This window comes from Corvus moneduloides, chromosome 5 (genome assembly GCF_009650955.1).
Source record: "Corvus moneduloides isolate bCorMon1 chromosome 5, bCorMon1.pri, whole genome shotgun sequence".
In the NCBI taxonomy this organism is placed as follows: Eukaryota; Metazoa; Chordata; class Aves; order Passeriformes; family Corvidae; genus Corvus; species Corvus moneduloides.
In genome coordinates, this window is record NC_045480.1 from 22,689,809 (window position 1) to 22,708,827 (window position 19,019).

General features: G+C 37.9%; 1 protein-coding gene across 2 annotated transcripts in view; it reads left to right on the forward strand.

Moving 5' to 3' along the window:
* NWD2 (NACHT and WD repeat domain containing 2) overlaps positions 1–19,019 on the forward strand; it is a 54,209-nt gene that overhangs the window by 28,910 nt on the left and 6,280 nt on the right. For both annotated transcript variants that reach the window (XM_032108901.1, XM_032108902.1), the window contains 3 exons: positions 15,258–15,458; positions 17,032–17,176; positions 17,484–18,073. In XM_032108901.1, the coding sequence (XP_031964792.1) occupies positions 15,258–15,458; positions 17,032–17,176; positions 17,484–18,073 (936 nt within the window). The remainder of the gene's footprint in view (positions 1–15,257; positions 15,459–17,031; positions 17,177–17,483; positions 18,074–19,019) is intronic.

The following is a 19,019-nucleotide window of genomic DNA, read 5'->3' on the forward strand; positions in this document are numbered from 1 at the left end:
GTTCCAAGCGCGGGTAAAACCGAAAGGAACTCGGACTCTGGAGCAGTGTCTGACTGGCCGGACACCCCGGGTCCGCCGCCAGTCCTCCCCTTTCCCTTCCCCCGAATAAAGAAAGAGCACGGAGTGCACCCGCCCTCTTTGGCTCTGCTGCCCCCTTCTGCGAGCAGCTTCTGTGTGTCTCTGTCTCGGACCGAGAGAAATCTGCTGGCACGATTAAAGCATAGAGCGAGGGCTGTATTTCTACCTCTTTGCTTCTGCTCTTGGTATTAGCTTTGCAGCTACCACTTGCCGCTTTTGGAGCTACTGAAGTGCTAGATCGCCCATGCAGTCTCTCTAGGCAGCTCGGGGCTTTCTAAGGCGCTGAACTATGAGCCTGGCCGGCTAAGTGTGCTGTGGGTATATTCACAGTTACCCTCCTTGTTTGCTGATGGAGAACAGGGCTGACCCTGTGAAGGTGGCCACTTAGAAATATGAGAAACACAAACATTTTGAATTGGGTCTCACCATGTCCTCAAGAGTTGCCACCTCTAAACAAATATAACCTTACATCGTCATCCCTTGTGTTTTCACTGGTCTGCTGAGGTACCCCACAGAGTATTTCTGACGCTCCTCTCTCCACAGACCTACTGGGGATGTGGAAAAGCTCTTTTCCCCACTTCCAGTCCAGGGCAAGGACAGGAGGTAGCAACTGACAGGCCTGAATTCAGGAGCAACGGATGCATCCCATCCTGGACAGTCCCTAGGGAAGCATAAAATTCTTTCAACTTTCATAGACCTAAAGAACCTAGCATTATAAATTTGGAATTCCAGTAGGATTTTAAAAGAATATTAGCAATTTACAACATTTGGCATGTCCTTAAATCACACTGAAATTGAAGAGGAAATATGATAAATTATGGAGTGGAATGTTTCTAGTGTTCGTATCTTCTATCTGTATTCCTCAGTATAATGCATGCTTTAATCGTTCCATGAAGTATATTGCTGCACTGTCTCTGAATAGTACAAATGGTTGATAATTAATGTTGAGTGCATTCCAGCTCAGAGAAAATTCCAAATTATATTATTCCTGCTCTGCTGGATCTCCTCAACTCCAGTTTCAGTTCTGGTGTTACTTTAAGGTTTAGTCTTAATGTGAAAACTAAATACCCAGGTTATGGAATGCCTGAGTTATAGCTTTCTTTTGCTTTCATAGGAAAATCACCACACACTTTAAATTAGGGAGGCAAAAGTCAGTCAAATGTGTCTATACTAAAACATCCAGTTCAGGGGGAATGCTAAGTACCCAGTGCTTTTAGGGAATTCAACAGAAGTTATCTGTGCTTGGGCATTTCAGTATTTAATTTTCCTCAAGGATACATCTCTATTTATAGTTTTAAAGTGAATGAAGAGAAATACCTGGAGCCAGACATGGCACAACAGTCCACCTCTTCCAGTAAAGTATATTCCAAGAAAGAAATATCAAATTATTAATTTTCTTCTCACTCTGCATCTGATTTAAAACCCATCCAAATAAGAACTCCCTCTAATATAAGTGGCTTTGGGGTCATATCAGGAATGGCTCCACAGGACTTTGTGGCATTGATCTGGAGTAAAGTATATGTCTGCAGACATTAATTCTGTTTTAGATGGATTTGGCCAACAAGAAAGATTCTTCTGTAAATATCAAAATAGATCTTTGTATATTTTGAAACCCTTCAAAACAGACAAAGTGATCAATTTTAAAGACATAATATGCAACTTTCCCCCCAGCAAGCTTTGGTCTTCTTTCACGGCCTCCAGACTAAGAGGCAAAGGATGTCTATCCCTTCCCATATAGTTTCGCTCTGAACAGCAGAATACACAGGAAGTGAAATCAATCATGGGGGGATATTACATGATTAAGCTATTGTAAGTAAATTCCTTCATCTGCTTTAGGGATGGGAATGTATTTTCCTGTGAATCATCTCTGATTCTCTAAATCTAAAATACTTACCCATTTTTTAAACTTTGCCCATTGAAAACAGGTACAAGATTCATCAGACAGCTTTTCCATGTAACATAGAAATTGCATGGGTTTTTATGTAGTCTAAAAATAACTTGCATTTTCAGTCAGAAGACTGCACATATTTTTGGCTAAGTCACTGTACTTCTTTTTCTTGACAGAAATACAATTTTTGGTGCTGTGTTCCAGAAAGGTTAAGTATTATATTTAATATGAATGACCATATTAGCGAGAATAAGGTTAACATGAAGTCATATTTGCATCATGCTGTGTAGTGTGTAGAGGAAGAAGTAGGCTGCATGAGATTTATGCAATTTATTTTCTCATGACCCTCAAGACCATTACCAAACCATCTTCTGAGTACTATAATCAGTTAGATGTAATGATCTGTCCTACAAATGAAACTGTAGATCAAAAATCCAGCATCAGCTATTCTGTAGAAATGAGTGGGATGGAGGGGATTCTAAACCTTGCAATGCTACTTCTGTGTAAAGAGGCAGCATACTTTCAAATATTTAGCAGGCAGGTGGTAAGTTCAAATAGAGATACTAATACTGCTGCTTGCACCTAGCATATATACCTTCCCTTTTTTCAAATACAGACATCCACTTCAGAGATGCTTTGGTTCTCCAAAAACAGACCCAGAAAGAAGCACCTACTCAAAAAATAGCTAGTTCACTTTTCAGTCTGATTATTGTTAAATCCAGGTAGCAGTAGCTGGGTCTTTTGTTTTCTTTTTGGTTTTTGTTGTTTTGGGGTTTTTTGTTTTTGTTTGGGGGGGAGGGGTTGGTTGGTTGGTTGGTTGGGGGTTTTTTTGAATAATCAGCATGTATAATTTCACAGGATCCCTCTTTCTTCAATAAAAGGTGCTAATTTGCAGAACTAAAATAAGAGAAAGTATCAGTGTTCTTCATAGTGATTCTGTTATGCACCCATAAGGTATTGCCTCTTTTCCTCTTAAAATATTTCCTTTCAGTGCAAGGTCCTATGTTGGAGTTAGTGTCCTGTTAATATGCAATGTAGTAAGCTTCTTTCTTTCGTAACTGGAAAACCTCACAGAGTAACTTTTTATTTCATTCCACCTTGAAAAAATGAAGCACAGAATATTGGCTTAGAGAACTAGGGAGACTGCAATTATTTTATGAGTAAATTACGTGTTCTTTTCTTGTTAGCTCTTTTGCATAGTATAGAAATTACTTTAATGCTTGAAACCGTTTTAAAATGCTTTAGTACATTCTAAATACTTTAGTGCTACTCATGGCTGGAAAAACAGTTCATCACCTGGCCACGTGCTTTGGCAGACCATATACTCTACCTCGTAGTCATACAATGGCATGGCACAGGCAAAACAGTGTTTTCATTCAGGAAACTGGCACACACACACACACACACACACACACACATATATATATATATTTATATATTTGCTATATTTTTTTCATTTTCATAGGAATCTGCCACAGCCCGTGGCGTAAATCAGACCTCTCCTGATGGGAGAGAGTTTTTAAAGTCCTTGCCAGGAGTTAGTTCAAGAGACAAATGGAGACTTTCAGCCTTTGCTGCTGCTAGATAGTTGTTTATTAAGTCTTATCAGAGAAACAGAGTCACTAGCGTGACCCAGACATAGCACAGAGCAGAGAATGCAGGAGAAAGCCAAATTATCAAGATTTACACAGCCTTTTAAAGATAATTTAAACAATGGTTACTGAAAACATATATTATTTTCACTTTTCTACCAATTATTCAGTAACGCAGCCAGGAACTGTGGAATTTTTTGTCCAGTCATCCCAAATTACTTTTACTGTAGAATATAGAGTACTAGAAGAAGAAGGTTTAGAGAGCAACAACAATCCTCCATTTTGATGTTTTTTGCTCTTATCTATTTACTACAAAGAGAAGCCCAAAACCTCTGAATTTTTCACGCTGTGACAATCTTACATAGTAGTCTATCACCATTGTATTTTCTAGTTCTTGTCTGATAGTTGGCAATTTTTTCCATGGATGAAGGTCAAAATAGTGTTGTTCGGGGGGGTAAAAACCCTTCAAAACAGGCACTCTGAGTTCCTACAGGAATCTGCTGCAGAATTTTTAAACTTTTGGCTAATGATTTGACCTATTACCTGCAGGCAGTACTTAATATTCAGTGTTTGTATGCTTACCGTTAATTGTAAGTCAAATAACCTATTATGTAAACATTAGCGTTAGAAAAGTTATGAAGATATCCCAGTAGAAAGGCACTATTTCATTTTATCCCATCCTTGAAGAAGTATGGCAAGGGAAAGCTAAGAAAATTCTTAAAGTTGATTTTTTCATCTGTATTATAAATGGAAAACTAATATTGGGTAGTTTTGAAGAAGAACAGGTTTTGAAATATGGCAGTTGTAAAGATAACTTTATGAAAAGATGGATTTATATTTAATACAATTTAAATGATTTGGAATAGCAATCTCATTGTGATATTTGGTGATGTGAATTGGCTGTAAAGATTTTTGACACTCTGAACACTTTAAGTGGTGCTGGGTTTGATATTCCATAACCTTTGTCAAGTGCCTAAAGGGTTTGGTGCTTGCCTAAGTTTTTTCCTTCAGTTCAGCTTCTTTGAAGATACCTTTTGCATTTTTACATTCTCTCCTTAACTGTTTAGATCATTAGTTTCTTTTCATAGGAAATAGTACTTTTCATCCTGCAGCTGTGCTGCTGTCCTTTCTGTCCTCCTCTGAATTTATAATTTAATGAACAGTAAAAAGGCTTCTCTCCCTCCAAGCACATTAAAAGCAGGGAATGCATGCAAATCACCCAGGAACATTAAAAAGGGACTAACAATTCTACATCAGTGAAGTTCACTGGGCCATCATACTGGTAGTATTGCTGGCAAAGGAAAATTATACTTTTCTTGTGCAAGGAGTTTTCTAATAGTTTCATTTCATATTTGAAGGACTAGACTGATAAAGTACCTGTTCAGAGAGTACCAGCCACCAATTGTCCCAAATAACAAAAGCCAATGCCAGCTGGCTTGGAAAAAAAGAATTATTTGTAACAATTAGCACATAAAGATACAAAAATCATAAATAAAAGTTATCAGAATCAAGAAACTAGTCAAAATAAATAATATAGGCCATTCTACATGTACTTGCAAAGCAGAACTGATGTTATCCTCTGGTACTTGTTTTGCATACTGTGCTAAAGTCTAAATTATGGGTGCATCATGATCTGCTAGAACTAATGTCACTTATACTAAAAATTTTTCTGAGGGCCTCCATTTATGTTATACTTAAAATGTGTTTATTAACGATGTTTTAGGTGCTTCACTCCACACTACACAGTCATGGGTCATATCAGGCTCTCAATGACTGCATTACTCTATGAAAGTTGTGAAATAATTTTCTTGGCATTTAATTACAAAATTAGGTTTTCATTTGTGGACTCAGTGATTACCAATCTGTTTAGTTCTAATAAGAAGGGGAAAAAAATTTAAAAATAATTTGCAGTGAAATGTCATGTCATGTTGCAACTAGTTTCGATATTCCTGAAATCAGGAGGGGTGTTAAAAATTCCGTTATACTATCAGCTGTCTCTGCCTCTTATAGTACTCATTAATTAACACTTTCTAATACCTTCATAGTGGCTGTGTATGTTACTGAGAACACACAGCTTAACTGTGTTACAAAAAATCATAAATATATCAGTCTTTTTCCAATAAGGAGTGTGTGTATGTGCGTATAGTGGGATTTGGATAGGTTTTGCAGTCCTAGAAACCCCTTCTCAGCTGATGTAACTTTAGAGTTTACTACAGACTAGATGCCTCTGTCAATCCCTTAAGTGTCTTATTCAGCCCTTTTTGCCTTGTTCAAATTTACCTCCATCTAAGCTCTTTGCATCATAGTTTAACACATTAATACCTTCCCAAAATGGGAGTTTAGAAACTTAGCTGCCTTTCTGATAAATACAAGAAGGAGCATATGTCACAGAAAATAAAGATACGGCCCCTTCTTGCATACAAAGAGGGCAGTAAGAATGCAGAGGAGTGCCGCCTTTTAACAGGGTTTGGTGTCCAGAAGCCAGTTCCCTGTCCTCCCAGCTGACTACATTGACAGGCTCAGACTATTTTCTTCCTTTCTGAGTCCACGATACCTGTGTTCCTGCTCAGGAAGGCACATTTAACAGCAATAGTAGGAGAAGCTTTTCCCCATCAGCCACACTTCACCTGTGACATGCAAGACAGTGTTTCAAGCCCTTTCACAATTCTTCCTGGTTTGGATGAGTGTTGTGATTATTTTACAAAGCAGGGGAGATTACACCACCATGCCTTCCTCTAAAGGACAATATTGATCTCCTTGCTATTTCCAAGAAAAGTACATTTCCCATTCTCTGTAGGAAGGGTAGTCATTTCCACAGACAAGGTTACTGACTTCAGTCTGGGCTGTGTGCTACTGTCTTTTGTTAAACCTAACCCTTTTGGTTTGTTTTTTTTACCCAGTTCCACTCTTGTCAAGTGTTACAGGACCTGTCAGAGAGTTGACAGAAATCTGGACTGCAGTAGGAATTACCTGCAAGGTCCTTAGCTTTATGTGGAGGGAAAAATGTACATGCCTGTCAAGAAATCTCCCATGCAATTTCAAAAATAGAGCAACGTGAGAATAACACATTTGTTTAGAGGAGAATCAGAGTGAGTGAGCACCTCAGATCTTTAGGCAGAGGTAGTCAAAATCTCCTTCAGTCCTTCCTCTATGCTATCTTTATTCGCTGACTTCTTCCCTAGTTATATTCTTTTTGACTCATTTTCTCACCTGCATCTATGCTTATCTATGATCAAAGTCCCAGCAGTGATAAGCAATGAAAGAAAAGGCAACAAAATTAACTAAATTGGTGCTGCATGATCATGTAGAAGACAGGGAGAGTGTGGAGGAAGATCACTGATACTTTCTCAGCCAGGAGAAAGGAGAGTTCTGATGAAGCAAAGTGTATAAGGGAAGTAGGTCATGAATTTCTTCTGAGGAAGCACATTCACTCTGTATGATAGACTGTTAGCTCCTACACGCTATGTCCTGAGAAATTACTCATCCTTGTTTCATATCTCCTTACCACTAGGGAAGAGCTTTGAGATTTAAAAATACTGCACTGTGGGTGAAGTTCAGAGTTGAGGGAATGGGCTCATTTACAGCCAGATTTGGCTGCTCTCTTTAATTTTCTGAAAGGACAGGTCAAGCGTCAAGAAACTCCACCATCATTTTCTTCTTTTCTACACCTTTTATGTCAGGAACTGTACTCACAACAAAACACTTCAGCACTTGCACCTTATTATTCCAGTCCCAGTTACAGTCAGTTTTCTTACTGTAGGTAGTTCAACAGCCCTTTTTGTTTTTCATGGAACTGTGATCAAGACCTGTCTCAAGTTTCTGAAATTCATATAGCCCCCTCAAGGTACTTCTACAGTTCCTCCAGGGAAAAAGGGAAGAGAGAAATTAGGGCATGGTTCTGTGAAACACCACACTGCAATATTTCTCAAGCCAAGGAACATAAATATATATCTGGGCAGGTGGAAAAACAATTCTCAATACAGAAATGTCTTTATTATGCCTTCAGTTTCCTATTTGCTTCAGCAACTTCAATTAAAAATCGTATTTCTTATGTTTTCGACAGTTAGCTGAAGTTCTAAAACTAATTCTTTTTACTCACAGGCTTCAACCTATGGAGAAAAAGCAAATGAAAAATTTTTGATACTGTTCTATGGTATCATTTTTCCCTTTAAAACTAAACAGGACAAACAGTGTAAAATAACAGTTCCATCGCTGCTGATACATAAATACACATCCTTTGCATATCAAAATAGAAATACTCAAAATAAAATGCTTATTTTGCAAGCTATCATTAGCCTCATTTTATGGATAGGCAGTCTGAGTCAGTGACAAAAGTATCAGGAAGTTAGAAGTTCCCATACTGAGATGTAGTAAAAGTGGAAAGAAGATTTAAGACATCTGCAGCAGCTCTAATGTTCTGTCTGATCAGCTGCACTGCCTTACAACTCTTGGCAGAAGAAGAAAAATGCTGTTAAAAGACACTTTGACCTGTACATCCCAGAAATCAGATTATGACATTTTTGTCCTTTTTTCATATTTTTGATTTCTAATGGTAGTATTTTTGGGAGACTTAATACCAATGCAACATAACTTTTCTCCTTTGATAAGCAAGAAAAGCAATCAAATGTATTTATTTATTTATTTGGAGAACCTTCTCCCTGTATTTTTATCATGAGGTCCTTACACTGTACCTCATTGCAGCTAGAAGTACAATAAAAAGGAGTAGAGGCAATTATTTTCAGGACATCTGGGCACCAGCTACTCTGGAACTCCAGCTTCCTAAAACTTGGCTTAGATTAAACATAGTATCACAGCTTTCTTCATCTTGGTTTCAGTTTTCAGTACAATAGCTTGGAGTTTGCCCTAACAAGCAATTAACATGTATATTCCATTGAGGTAAATTGTAGTAAACATACTTTTCTGGTTTTGGTTCCGATGGGTCACTGTTGTTTATCCATTAGCATTTTTGCTTTGAATTTGAAATGGGTTGGCTATTTTTCCCTGAAGATATAAAAAAATAATAAAATAGGACATTCTTTCCTGTTTGTTTTTTGGGAGTAAATTCTTGGTTTCAAGGCCTGAGAGGCAGGGACCCAGCTAATCCTGTTATTTGAATTTTCTTTTTTTTTTTCCCCCCCAAAATATCTCTGGCTGCACCTGCACATCTTGTATCACGTAAGTGATTTCTACAGGATACTGTTAGAACACAGTTACAATATACTTGCAAGAAACCAAAAAGAGCTATAGTTGTACTAAATTTCTTAGAATGGGATGTTAAATAGAAGGCCCTGAAAAATTGGTATCCTGACCATTTGATTCAGATTTTCAAGGTGTGGTTTACTGTATACTTGGTAATATCCATTAAGCCCACATTTCTGCAGACAAGGAGGGTAAACACACCTATATGTTAACAATTCTGTGTGCCTTCCTTAACTTGAATGGCTTCCTAGGCAGGTTTGCACGTGCAAATGCGCTGTCTTACCACCTCCAAATTCAATATGAAAGACAACATCTTTCATATTTAATGAATGTAGCCAGTATGCATGTAAAAAGTAAGATTGAAAACAATGGAGAATTTCTTGTAGTTACGCTGAAGTAATTCTGTCTCCATACATACAAATAAAGCAATTGAAAGAAATTGATGGGTGCTGGAATCTGATCTTACACTAAGTATTCTTTTTAGAAAATATTTAGATGAAATCTGGTGCTAAATATAAATGTCAATCTTTCACTTACTTTTTTTCTTTATGTGTCACTTTTGTCTATAGAAGTCTGGTCCACAACTTAGTAACATAGGTTTTATCAGCTAACACATGTATGAACATCCCAGGAATCAGTAGAGAAAAAATCTTATTTGTCTGAGAAAAAATGGCTATTTGACTGAAATGAATGGCTTTAAAGAGGTAAAAAAGGTTTTATTTGATAAGAAAGATTTTACTACAAAAGGAAGGAAGCCTAGAAGCACAGGTTGAGGAAGCAGGGAGTTAGGTCTCTAACTACAGGATGAACAAAAGGCAATGAATAGTAAGTGACCACAGGAGACAGTCCAGAGGACTTTGTAGCCCTTGTCAGTCATGCAAACTGTGGAAAGATAACATTCTTGTTTCTGCTGCAGTAAATAAATACTCAGTTACTTACACAATGCTATGAGACTGCTTGCACAGAAAGGAACTGCAGTAGCAGGGCCTTTGATGTGCAACTGTTACCCCTTCTTTCATGCCCTGAACCCTGGTGAGAGGGGTTTATACGTGGTGTCCACACACTTGTCCTTCTTGCATTTCAGGGCAGGTTGTGAAACAGGGCCTTTGCTCCATGGATGTGCTTCCTTATTACGTGCTTTGCTCTAGATGGTAGCCCACAAGCTACAGCCTGCTCCTCACCAGATTTCTATGTGAGGCCTCCTGCTGAGGCATGGCATGATACCAGACTGCAATCCACAGCTCTCCTGGGCATGGTAGAAGGACACCTCTGGGACATAAGAGAGATCAGCCTTTCCCAACCCCTGACAACAGATGAACTTAATACCCCACGGTGTTTTAAAAGCACTTAAATCCCTCCAATTTTCAGCCCACAGTGTGAAGCATTCAGCACATCTTCAATAATGTGAGATACTCATTCTCCTAATGGAGCTGTTCTACTTTGAATAAGTGATCTTAGTTTAAGCTTATATTAATTTAGCAGGCTGAAATCTGAGTCACTCAGGACCTCATCACAAGGGGTCACGGCTTTCCTCCTTCAGTAGTGAGCAGTTTCTGTAAGAAGGACAGAGCTGAGAATTAGGAAAAACAGCTTCTGCTACATGGTTATGACTTAACCATTGCATACCTGTCCCAGCTCTGAGTCCCTGCCCAGGCTTAATTCCCTGCATTTAATTCCTGTGTCACATGGGGACAATAATACTTCCTAATTCCTCATGGATCTTGCAAAACCAAATTGTTTAAGGGGTGCTTAGTCCTGTACACAAGGAAGTATATTAAGTTAAAAAATTAATATTTTTTATGGTTATATTTTATGGTTAGATTTAATTCCTTCAAAGATGATTTCTTGAATGCTTGTTCTTCAAAAAGCTGGCAATCCAGGACTGCTCTGTGAAGAGACAGAGAGGACATATGTATGCACTTCAGTGTCGCATGTCTTCACAAGGACTAAGAAATAGGACTGATTCCAAGTAGCCCAGCAAAAGATCATTGGTTCAGATCTTTCTTCTGTTGGCAAAATGGCAAAAAAATTGTTGCTCTTAAGTTGACAAGTACCTGAAATTGCTTCATAAAACATTACAAATCTGACTTCTCAAATGTCTTCATTCAGATATAATTTCTTTAAAAAAAATTAATTAAACCAATCAGTAATTAATATAATTTGCTGTTATTTGATAGCTGTTTTTTATTAAAATTACCACCAAATGTCTTAGATGGAATTAAATATATCTTAAATTTCAGCTTGTTCTGGTTTAATATAATGTATGGCATTAGAATTCATGAATATTTTAGTGATGATGTCTGAACTAATCATATGACATGCCATGTGAATCCCTCATCTCAAAATCAAATCTAAATCTACTTTGTGTCCTCCTTTTGGTCATTATTGTGTCTGCGCCTATAGTTGTAATATCTTTCCACACCACGAATATTAGAATGAAAAATACTTCCCATCTTGTTCTCTACAGTAGTTTTTTAACCTTAATTTAATAATGATTTCTTAGCCCCAGGCTCAACAAAACATCCCTGGAAGTGTTCAAGACCACAATGGATGGAGCTCAGAGCAGCCTTGTCTGTTGGAAGGTGTCCCTCCCCATGGCTGGGGACTTGGAAGTAGATGATCTCCGTCCCTCCCGACCCAACAACCTAATACAACCTCCCTAATACAACCCAACCCATTCTGTGATTCTGTGAAAGCTAACAAGGCTACTGCTGAGGTTGCTGAGGGTTTTATATGTTTGTCATCCTGGTAGTTTTATACAGTTCAATCACCTTCAATCTAATGAATCTTTAATTTGTTGTTTTACTATTAAAGGAGAATGACTCATTAGGTGGGAGATTTTGCTTCACGAGTCTGCATATAAAAGTGTCTCTTGATATTGAACACAGTGTAAACATTACTGTTCCCTTTAAAAATAATTTCCTATAAAAATCATCAAAATGCTACAATGCTGTTATCACAAATTGAAGTTTTAGGTTCTTACTGTAGAGTGACTATAATATATTTGAAAAGGATCTGAAATAATGATAATTCTTATTTGCAGACTAAGTATGAAACAACAAATATTGTGAGAAATTTTATTTACTTTCAATCCTGTTGCTTCATTTTTCTAAGAAGAGATCTGCATTTACTTGAATGTAGAAAGAAATGAAGATGGGGCAGATATTTGAAGAGGCTGCTGCAAGCCTCTGACACAGTTCAGACACTGAAGCTCCTGAAGGAAAAGTGCAGTTCACAGCTTCTCATTTAGGCCTCTAAGGTTTGAGTGGTTTTGTGGTGCCCTGATAGGCTACACTTACACAGATAGATATGAATTTAACCAGAATGACATCAAAGGGAAGGAGGTACTTCCAAGCCTTACCTGCAAGACAGGAAGATGTCATTTTCACAGCCTGTGCCGGCAAATGCACCCATCCTAAGGCTGTCATGCAGCCTCAGAAACAAATAGTGTATTAAAATTCCAGCAAATACATAGAGTCTGTTTATACTCCTTAGTCTTTCTTTTTATTTACTAGTGCCACTGCTAATGGAAAACATGCAGGGCATCTAGAAGAAGGTGAGTTTGGGTGAAGAACTGTTCCTCAGGAACAGGGTGTGTTTATGTGGCGTAACCCAGCATTTGAGCATTAGTTTCTCAGTAGAAAACAGCTGCGCTTACTCAGCATGCCTCCTGCTCCCAGCCTGGGGTGTGATACCACAGGCCTTCAGAAAACCAGTGTTAGTCACTTTTGCACTCCCCAGAAAAATGAAGAGTTTTGTTTCAATACCTCCAGTAAAACTGGTCTGTAGGTTGAGGCTAGTCTGAAGTTACCAGAAAGCACAGGCGCAACTCCATGAAGAGTTTTCTACCTCATAAAATTTTCTACCAGCCTATTCTTCAAATGACTACACAGAGTCAGGTGTTAATACCGGAACCTCAGGCAACTCCTGTTAGGGCTCTAACAGGAACACAGCTGCAGTGCAGTGCCTGGCATTGCCCTGCTCTAAATGATACACCTGCTCAGCACTGTATTTATTTGCTGGATGATGTCAAAGTTCTTTCTTATTGTGTTTTGCTTAAGTAGTCAGGAGGATAATCCCTAATACAAGATTATTTGCATAACATCTTTTGCAATGACACATGAGAGGTATAAAAAACGTCTTGTCTTTTCATTTTAGAGGAAAACCCAGTCATTATTTAACTATAGTATGGTGGAGAGAGAACAGTATAAACTGTACCAGAGAAGCAGAAAAGTACACAGAATAATTCCAAAACAAACTTAGTTGATTAAATGCAGTACATTAAAATCAGACATAATTATGTTGACATTTTAGTATTGTTAATGAAGGGCCCAGCTACTGATCTTTACTCAGGCAACTGTCTATTGAACCCACTGGGCTTACATTCAGAAAAAGTGCAGTCTAATGAATTCTAAGTAATAATTTCTATACAAAGTAAAAGCTCCTCTGAGAGAAATTTATGAGATTTCTACAGCAACCTGAATGTGAAGAGGCTTTCCAATTCAGCATGATATAAATTATTAACCTCACTTGAGTGAAGAAGGAAAGTAATACTATATTTTGTTTAACCTCCGCAGCTTCAGAATTCCAAAATTATAGGGCTCTATGAATAGATCAGAACAGCAAAAGCTTCGAAATTTTCCCCAGCTATCTCATCGTGTGAAGCAATGCAGCCCTTTCTGAGGGGAGCTACTAGCTGGAATGATCACGAATCAAAAATAAATTTAGATTATAGAAATACTGTATCATTTTATTTCATGAAATTTGTTATTATATAATTCTAGTTACTGAACACATTCATTCCATTCTCCTGACTCCTTGATGTGTACCCTGAATGAAGCTGTGGTGGGGTCTGAATGGGCAGCCAGGCAAACTCAATTTTCCCCTAAAGCCTCTCTACTGGAGAAGCTTCTTGAAGGACCCAGATGGTGTGACTTGTCAGAAACTGGAACCTGGGCCATATGAACTATCACAATTCCTACATTCCTTTGCTTCTCCTAAGCAGTGGACAGACATCGACTTTGCCTGTTCACCAGCTCTTTGTCAGTGCCCCTCTGTGGAGGATGCCAGCTACTTGCCATCAGAGCCAGCGTGGTCATGTGAGTTCTGCCTAGTCTGCTCCAGGCAAAAATCAGCCAGGTTAATTTACACAATGTCAGGCGGGGTCTGAGCTGACTGGTTTTCCCTGAAAGGATTAGGAAGTGTTCGTGCGCTGCTCTGATGTCTCTGCTCTGGGGCTGCAGCATCTGGCATGGTGAGCCACTGGAGTACCATGTGCCAGCATAGCTGGGTTCCACAAAGTGTTCTGCTGCTTTGTGCTTTTATAATCAGTGAAGCAGGCTTCATCATCATCAATTACTGATTTTCAGGGTGTTCTTCTGCTGGAATAGTTTAAAACGACTTCACATTATGACAAGTGGTTTAAAAATAATGAATATTTAGATGTTATTTACAAACATGGTCATTTACATTTTTAGGGCACTGCTATATTTGCATTGGCATTACTTTACTAGGAGATCTTTCTGATTCAAGTCAAGATTCTGACACTGTTGGTTCCTCTCCACATTAAGTACTCCTCATTAACTCAAGATCTTTGCTGAATACATTTAAAACGAGGAAAGAATTTTTTTAAATTTCATTTTAAATTAAGTAAGAATTCTCAGTGACTTCTGTGGACCAAGTATTTAATGCAGAATTGATCTGATGATCACAAATTTGAAAAAATTTGTCAAAAGATTGCAGTAATTTTCTATAACACTGTTGTCTATGAAATTGTAGGGCATTACAATCATATTTTTATAAAATGTTTACAGACAGTAAACTACAGAATTTTTTTTTTTTAAGAGTATATTTAGAGCATCACAACCAGTGTTTTAATCCTTGATTTTGGAAGTGAAACGTCTCATGTGCCACGGTTTAAGAACTGACTTCCACAAACCTTTACCTTCATGCAGAGGTACTAAAGTGGGGTTTGATCCATTTCTACTCAGTATTTGCTGCTTCCTTGCTCCACTGTTCATTCAGTGGACAGCTACTGGGGCAAATACAGCAAAGGAATAGAAGACAGCAAAGCGATTTGTGGTTCTGCAACACTGATCCTTGGTGTTGCTGGTACAAGCCACCATTTCAATTTCCTTTTGCATGTGAGGATAATCTTAACCTGTGACTAATGGAGTTCAATAACACATGAGTCAATACCGTGCTAGGTATGTAGGGTATTTTTCAATTACTTCTTTTGAATGCCTTTGTATTTTTACTACCAGTTAGTACTGTGAAAGATAATATATCTACTTCAAATTTTCTAAGTCATCATGGTAAAATACAGCTCAGTACGGTACCCTTACCAATAATTCCTGTCACACATTACCTGTTTCCCTTCCTAGTAATTTCAAAGTCATTACACTGCTACCAGACTTAGTTTTATGAAATTCAGATCCTGAGGATGCTTTTTGCATAATGTAAAAGAAAAATTTAATCCCTACTTTCCTCCAAATACATAGGGCCTGTTGGGAGAGAAGTATGGGAACATCCGAATACCAGGGGAAGTTGAGTCAGCAGAATTTGAAATGATCCTGGATGCTGCTATAGAGGCCAAGCTAGAGACCAGGATTTTAGAAGAGTGGTATTGCAGGGATGAGAACGCAGTTCCACCAGCATATTACCTCAGACCAAAATCTGAGATGCTGAAGAACCAGAATACGGTAAGTCACAGTCACCTGCTCACAAAATTTTTCTCTATCAGTTACAGTGGCAGCAAGGCCAGGCACTTGCTGCTGTCTAAGAATTAACTTCTACAGCCCAGTCCACACCTGAACAGCTGCTGCTGTGGTGCTCCTTTCCTATACATGGTGAAGGGAGCAGCTGCAAAACACTAAGGAACACAACTCCTGCATTGATGTGCCCTCTGATAACAGCTAGAGCAAGTGGACTTGGATCATCTGCAACCTGTTAGGGCTAGTGGGACAGTTGTACAGATTTCCCTTCCCTGATGTTGTAACATGGAGAACTCAGGCTCTTCGGCTTGGTATTGTGCATTTGCTAGATTTCAATGAATAGTACTCGCAGAGGAAATGCACATTTTCCCTTCTATCCCCATAGAAGAAAACTCTAACAGTCAAACAAGTGCTTATCACTGTCCTGAGTCAGATGTCATGCTTTTAACTTACTAACTGTAATCTAACGTAAGATTTTTGAACACTGTTAATTATCATTTTTACAGCAGGCATTTGTCTTTCATTGATGACAATAAAAAGTGTATGTATTTCTCAGGGCTTAGTTCTACCCTCCTGTACATCCAGTATAAACCCAAGGACATATTTTAGTGTACAAAAAATGAAGTCCTTGAAAGAGTTTTCACTTCCTTTTGAGTGCATACTGTATAATTGGGGGGTTTTGTTATTAAATCTTTGTACTTTTCCTGAGGCTACTGGTAACACAGGACTAAGTAAAAAGATGTTCATAACTTAAAGCTGTAACTTAAAGATGTAACATAGATATAACATAACTTAAATACGTAACATAGAGTTACTTGTCGTAAACTTATAGAAAGTAATAAAAGATACACAGCCCTGACAAGTAAGAGTTGCTAGGGAATTTATCCTAGAGGTTCCACCCTCCAAGAAAACTGGAGACCCGTGAAACATTTCAGCAGCAGTAAATAAAACCTAGCTGCTTCAATGAAAGCACCAGTGTGGCATTTGCAAGATACCATCTGAAAGGATTAGTGAATTTATATTACAGTTCCTCTCTGATAACAGTAAGGTTAGTGTTACTATAGCAATGAATGAATGAATGTAATGTCACATATAATCCTTTATTTTTAAAATATGGTAGCTAATATAAGGCACTTAATTACAGGTACCAGGATCCTCATTTTCAGTTTTGAGATCCAAGTTTAGATTATTATCATTATTACATCTCATTAAAGGAGTGGTAATTTTAGCAGTATTACTGTGGCTTTATTATCATTATTTCAGTCTTGGTTCTCAGAACCCTCTTTCCACAAAGGTGTTATTTGCCTTATTCTTGAAAAATACTGCATTAGGTGCCTACACGAGGGATTTAGAAAATATTCCAAGGAGCTAACTCTTAAAATTCTAAAATGGAATACATTATGATCATCTGCAGTATAAAACATTTTACTTCTATTTATTTTTGTTAGTATATGTGCTTCTCTGTTACCATATTTTTGGCGTTGCATATTAGACTTCTACTTTTCTGAAGTTGTATATGTATGCATCACACCTACTTTTTAACTATGGATATTTTTAAAAGATGGAATCTTCTTCAAATTCTATGAATGAGAACAAATGGCAAGATATATCAGAAGAGATTAAGAAGATTTTTAAGACTGCTGTGAAATTGCTGTATGAGAAAGGAAAAATGAAACACAGCCAAGCAAAGAGATATCTTTCCTCTGGTAAAGTTCACACTAACTATTTCTATGTATTAATTTATTGTGTTTTCTGTCAACCTTTCCACAAACATGAAAATATATTTCTGTTGGCATTTCTCATATAATTAAAGGGGGGGGGGGGGAAAGGTTTGTTGTGCTTGCTTGAGACTAAAACCCATACAAAAGCACCCAGCAAATTCTCTGTTTCTTTGGTTTTTTCTAATTTTTACAGAGATGCAATCAGGAGTCTGCCTGTTGCGGGTAGGGCATGTTCTTGAACTGTTTATAAAGAAAAGTTAACAGAGGCTCTCTATTCTCTTTTCATCTCCAGCTATTGAAGATGAACTTGATTTTGCCTTGGGTAAGCAAACACCAGCTTTCCTAAAGAAGTGTGTTTGCTACATTCGGAAAATTGCCAACATTGAGCGTTTCGTTAAAATTCCAGAGATGGGAAAATACATGGACGTGGTACATAAAGCTGGGAAGTTTCTACGAGATCCTGAAGCCCATGAGAAACTGATCAAGCTCAGGGATGAATTCATTCCTACCATTGTTGCATCGTCCAATCTGAGAGTGTACACATCTGTCACTCACTGTGACATGAAACTGGGTTACTCCCAAGAAGTGGAGAGCCATTACATTGAAGGACTTGGTAAACAGTTCTATGAAGACATGATTGATATAATCCAAGCTACAGTGCAGCAGAATTTTGACACAGAGACAGACATGCTGTACGATGAAGTTCTTCAACACTCATCACTGTGTAAAACGTACTCCACTTTTTATGAGTATAGATGTGAGGCATTAAACATAGTTCACAAGTATGTTTTACCTAGAAAAATAGGACACATTAATCCTCTTATCATATATGGAGGACCATGCACAGGAAAGACTCTTTTATTAGCTGAAGCAGCAAAGAAGGTAAATAAACACCTTACATATGAAGGTTATGTTGAGAGCATTACTGCATGTAAAGGCCAACTTAGTTTAATTCTTTTCTCAACAGATCTATCAGCCCTCGATATATAAAATAAAAATAATGTATATTTGGCATATTATTGTACACATATGCAGGAAAATACCTTTCAATAGTAACATGTCTGTATCATGTGCTTAGCCAAAACAAATATAGTTTATCAAAGCTCTTAGAAGTCTAATAGGAATCAATATATTTTGAATTAACTATGTGTATTTTAGAATTATCTTTTTCCTTCTTGTGCCTCTGAGGCCCTATGAATCCACAACCATCTAAACATCTTATACTGGTTTTAGTCAAACACAAATGCAGTATGTCTTTCCAAGTCATGCCATCTCATGTTGTCATCAGAAATTATTCCAGAATTATTCTAATACACTGGCTACAAATCTATCCGTAATAAGCTGCAAAAATGCCCATACTTATTTATCTGGTCTATGCTGTTTAAGTCATTGAGCTGAGTACTAGGGGGAAATGAATGAAACACTTTGTGCAAGGCAGGACAAGATGCAGGAAAGGACCAAGCTGGCACCACCAGACCTAATTCTTCAGCTGGGGGTCACAACATTGGGTTCCCAGCAGGGTGGTCCGAGAATTTAGCATAGTGAGCTGGGAAACAGCCATAGCAGCCAGAAGGAAATGGAGAAGGGAACAATACTGTTTAAAACCCCTGTACCTACTTCCTGTGGAGTCACATTAACTGTATATGAAATTGGGATTTGCAACTCGAGATCTCGTTTCATATCTGAGTACATAAGTCAGCCTAGAGAGTCTAGTTCTGTTTTTCTTTTAAAATACTAATAACATAAAGTGAGGTGAAGATATGTAGAACCAAGTGTGTTAGCCTGCACAGACTGCGAAGATTTAAAGAAGTCACATTCCTCACTGGCT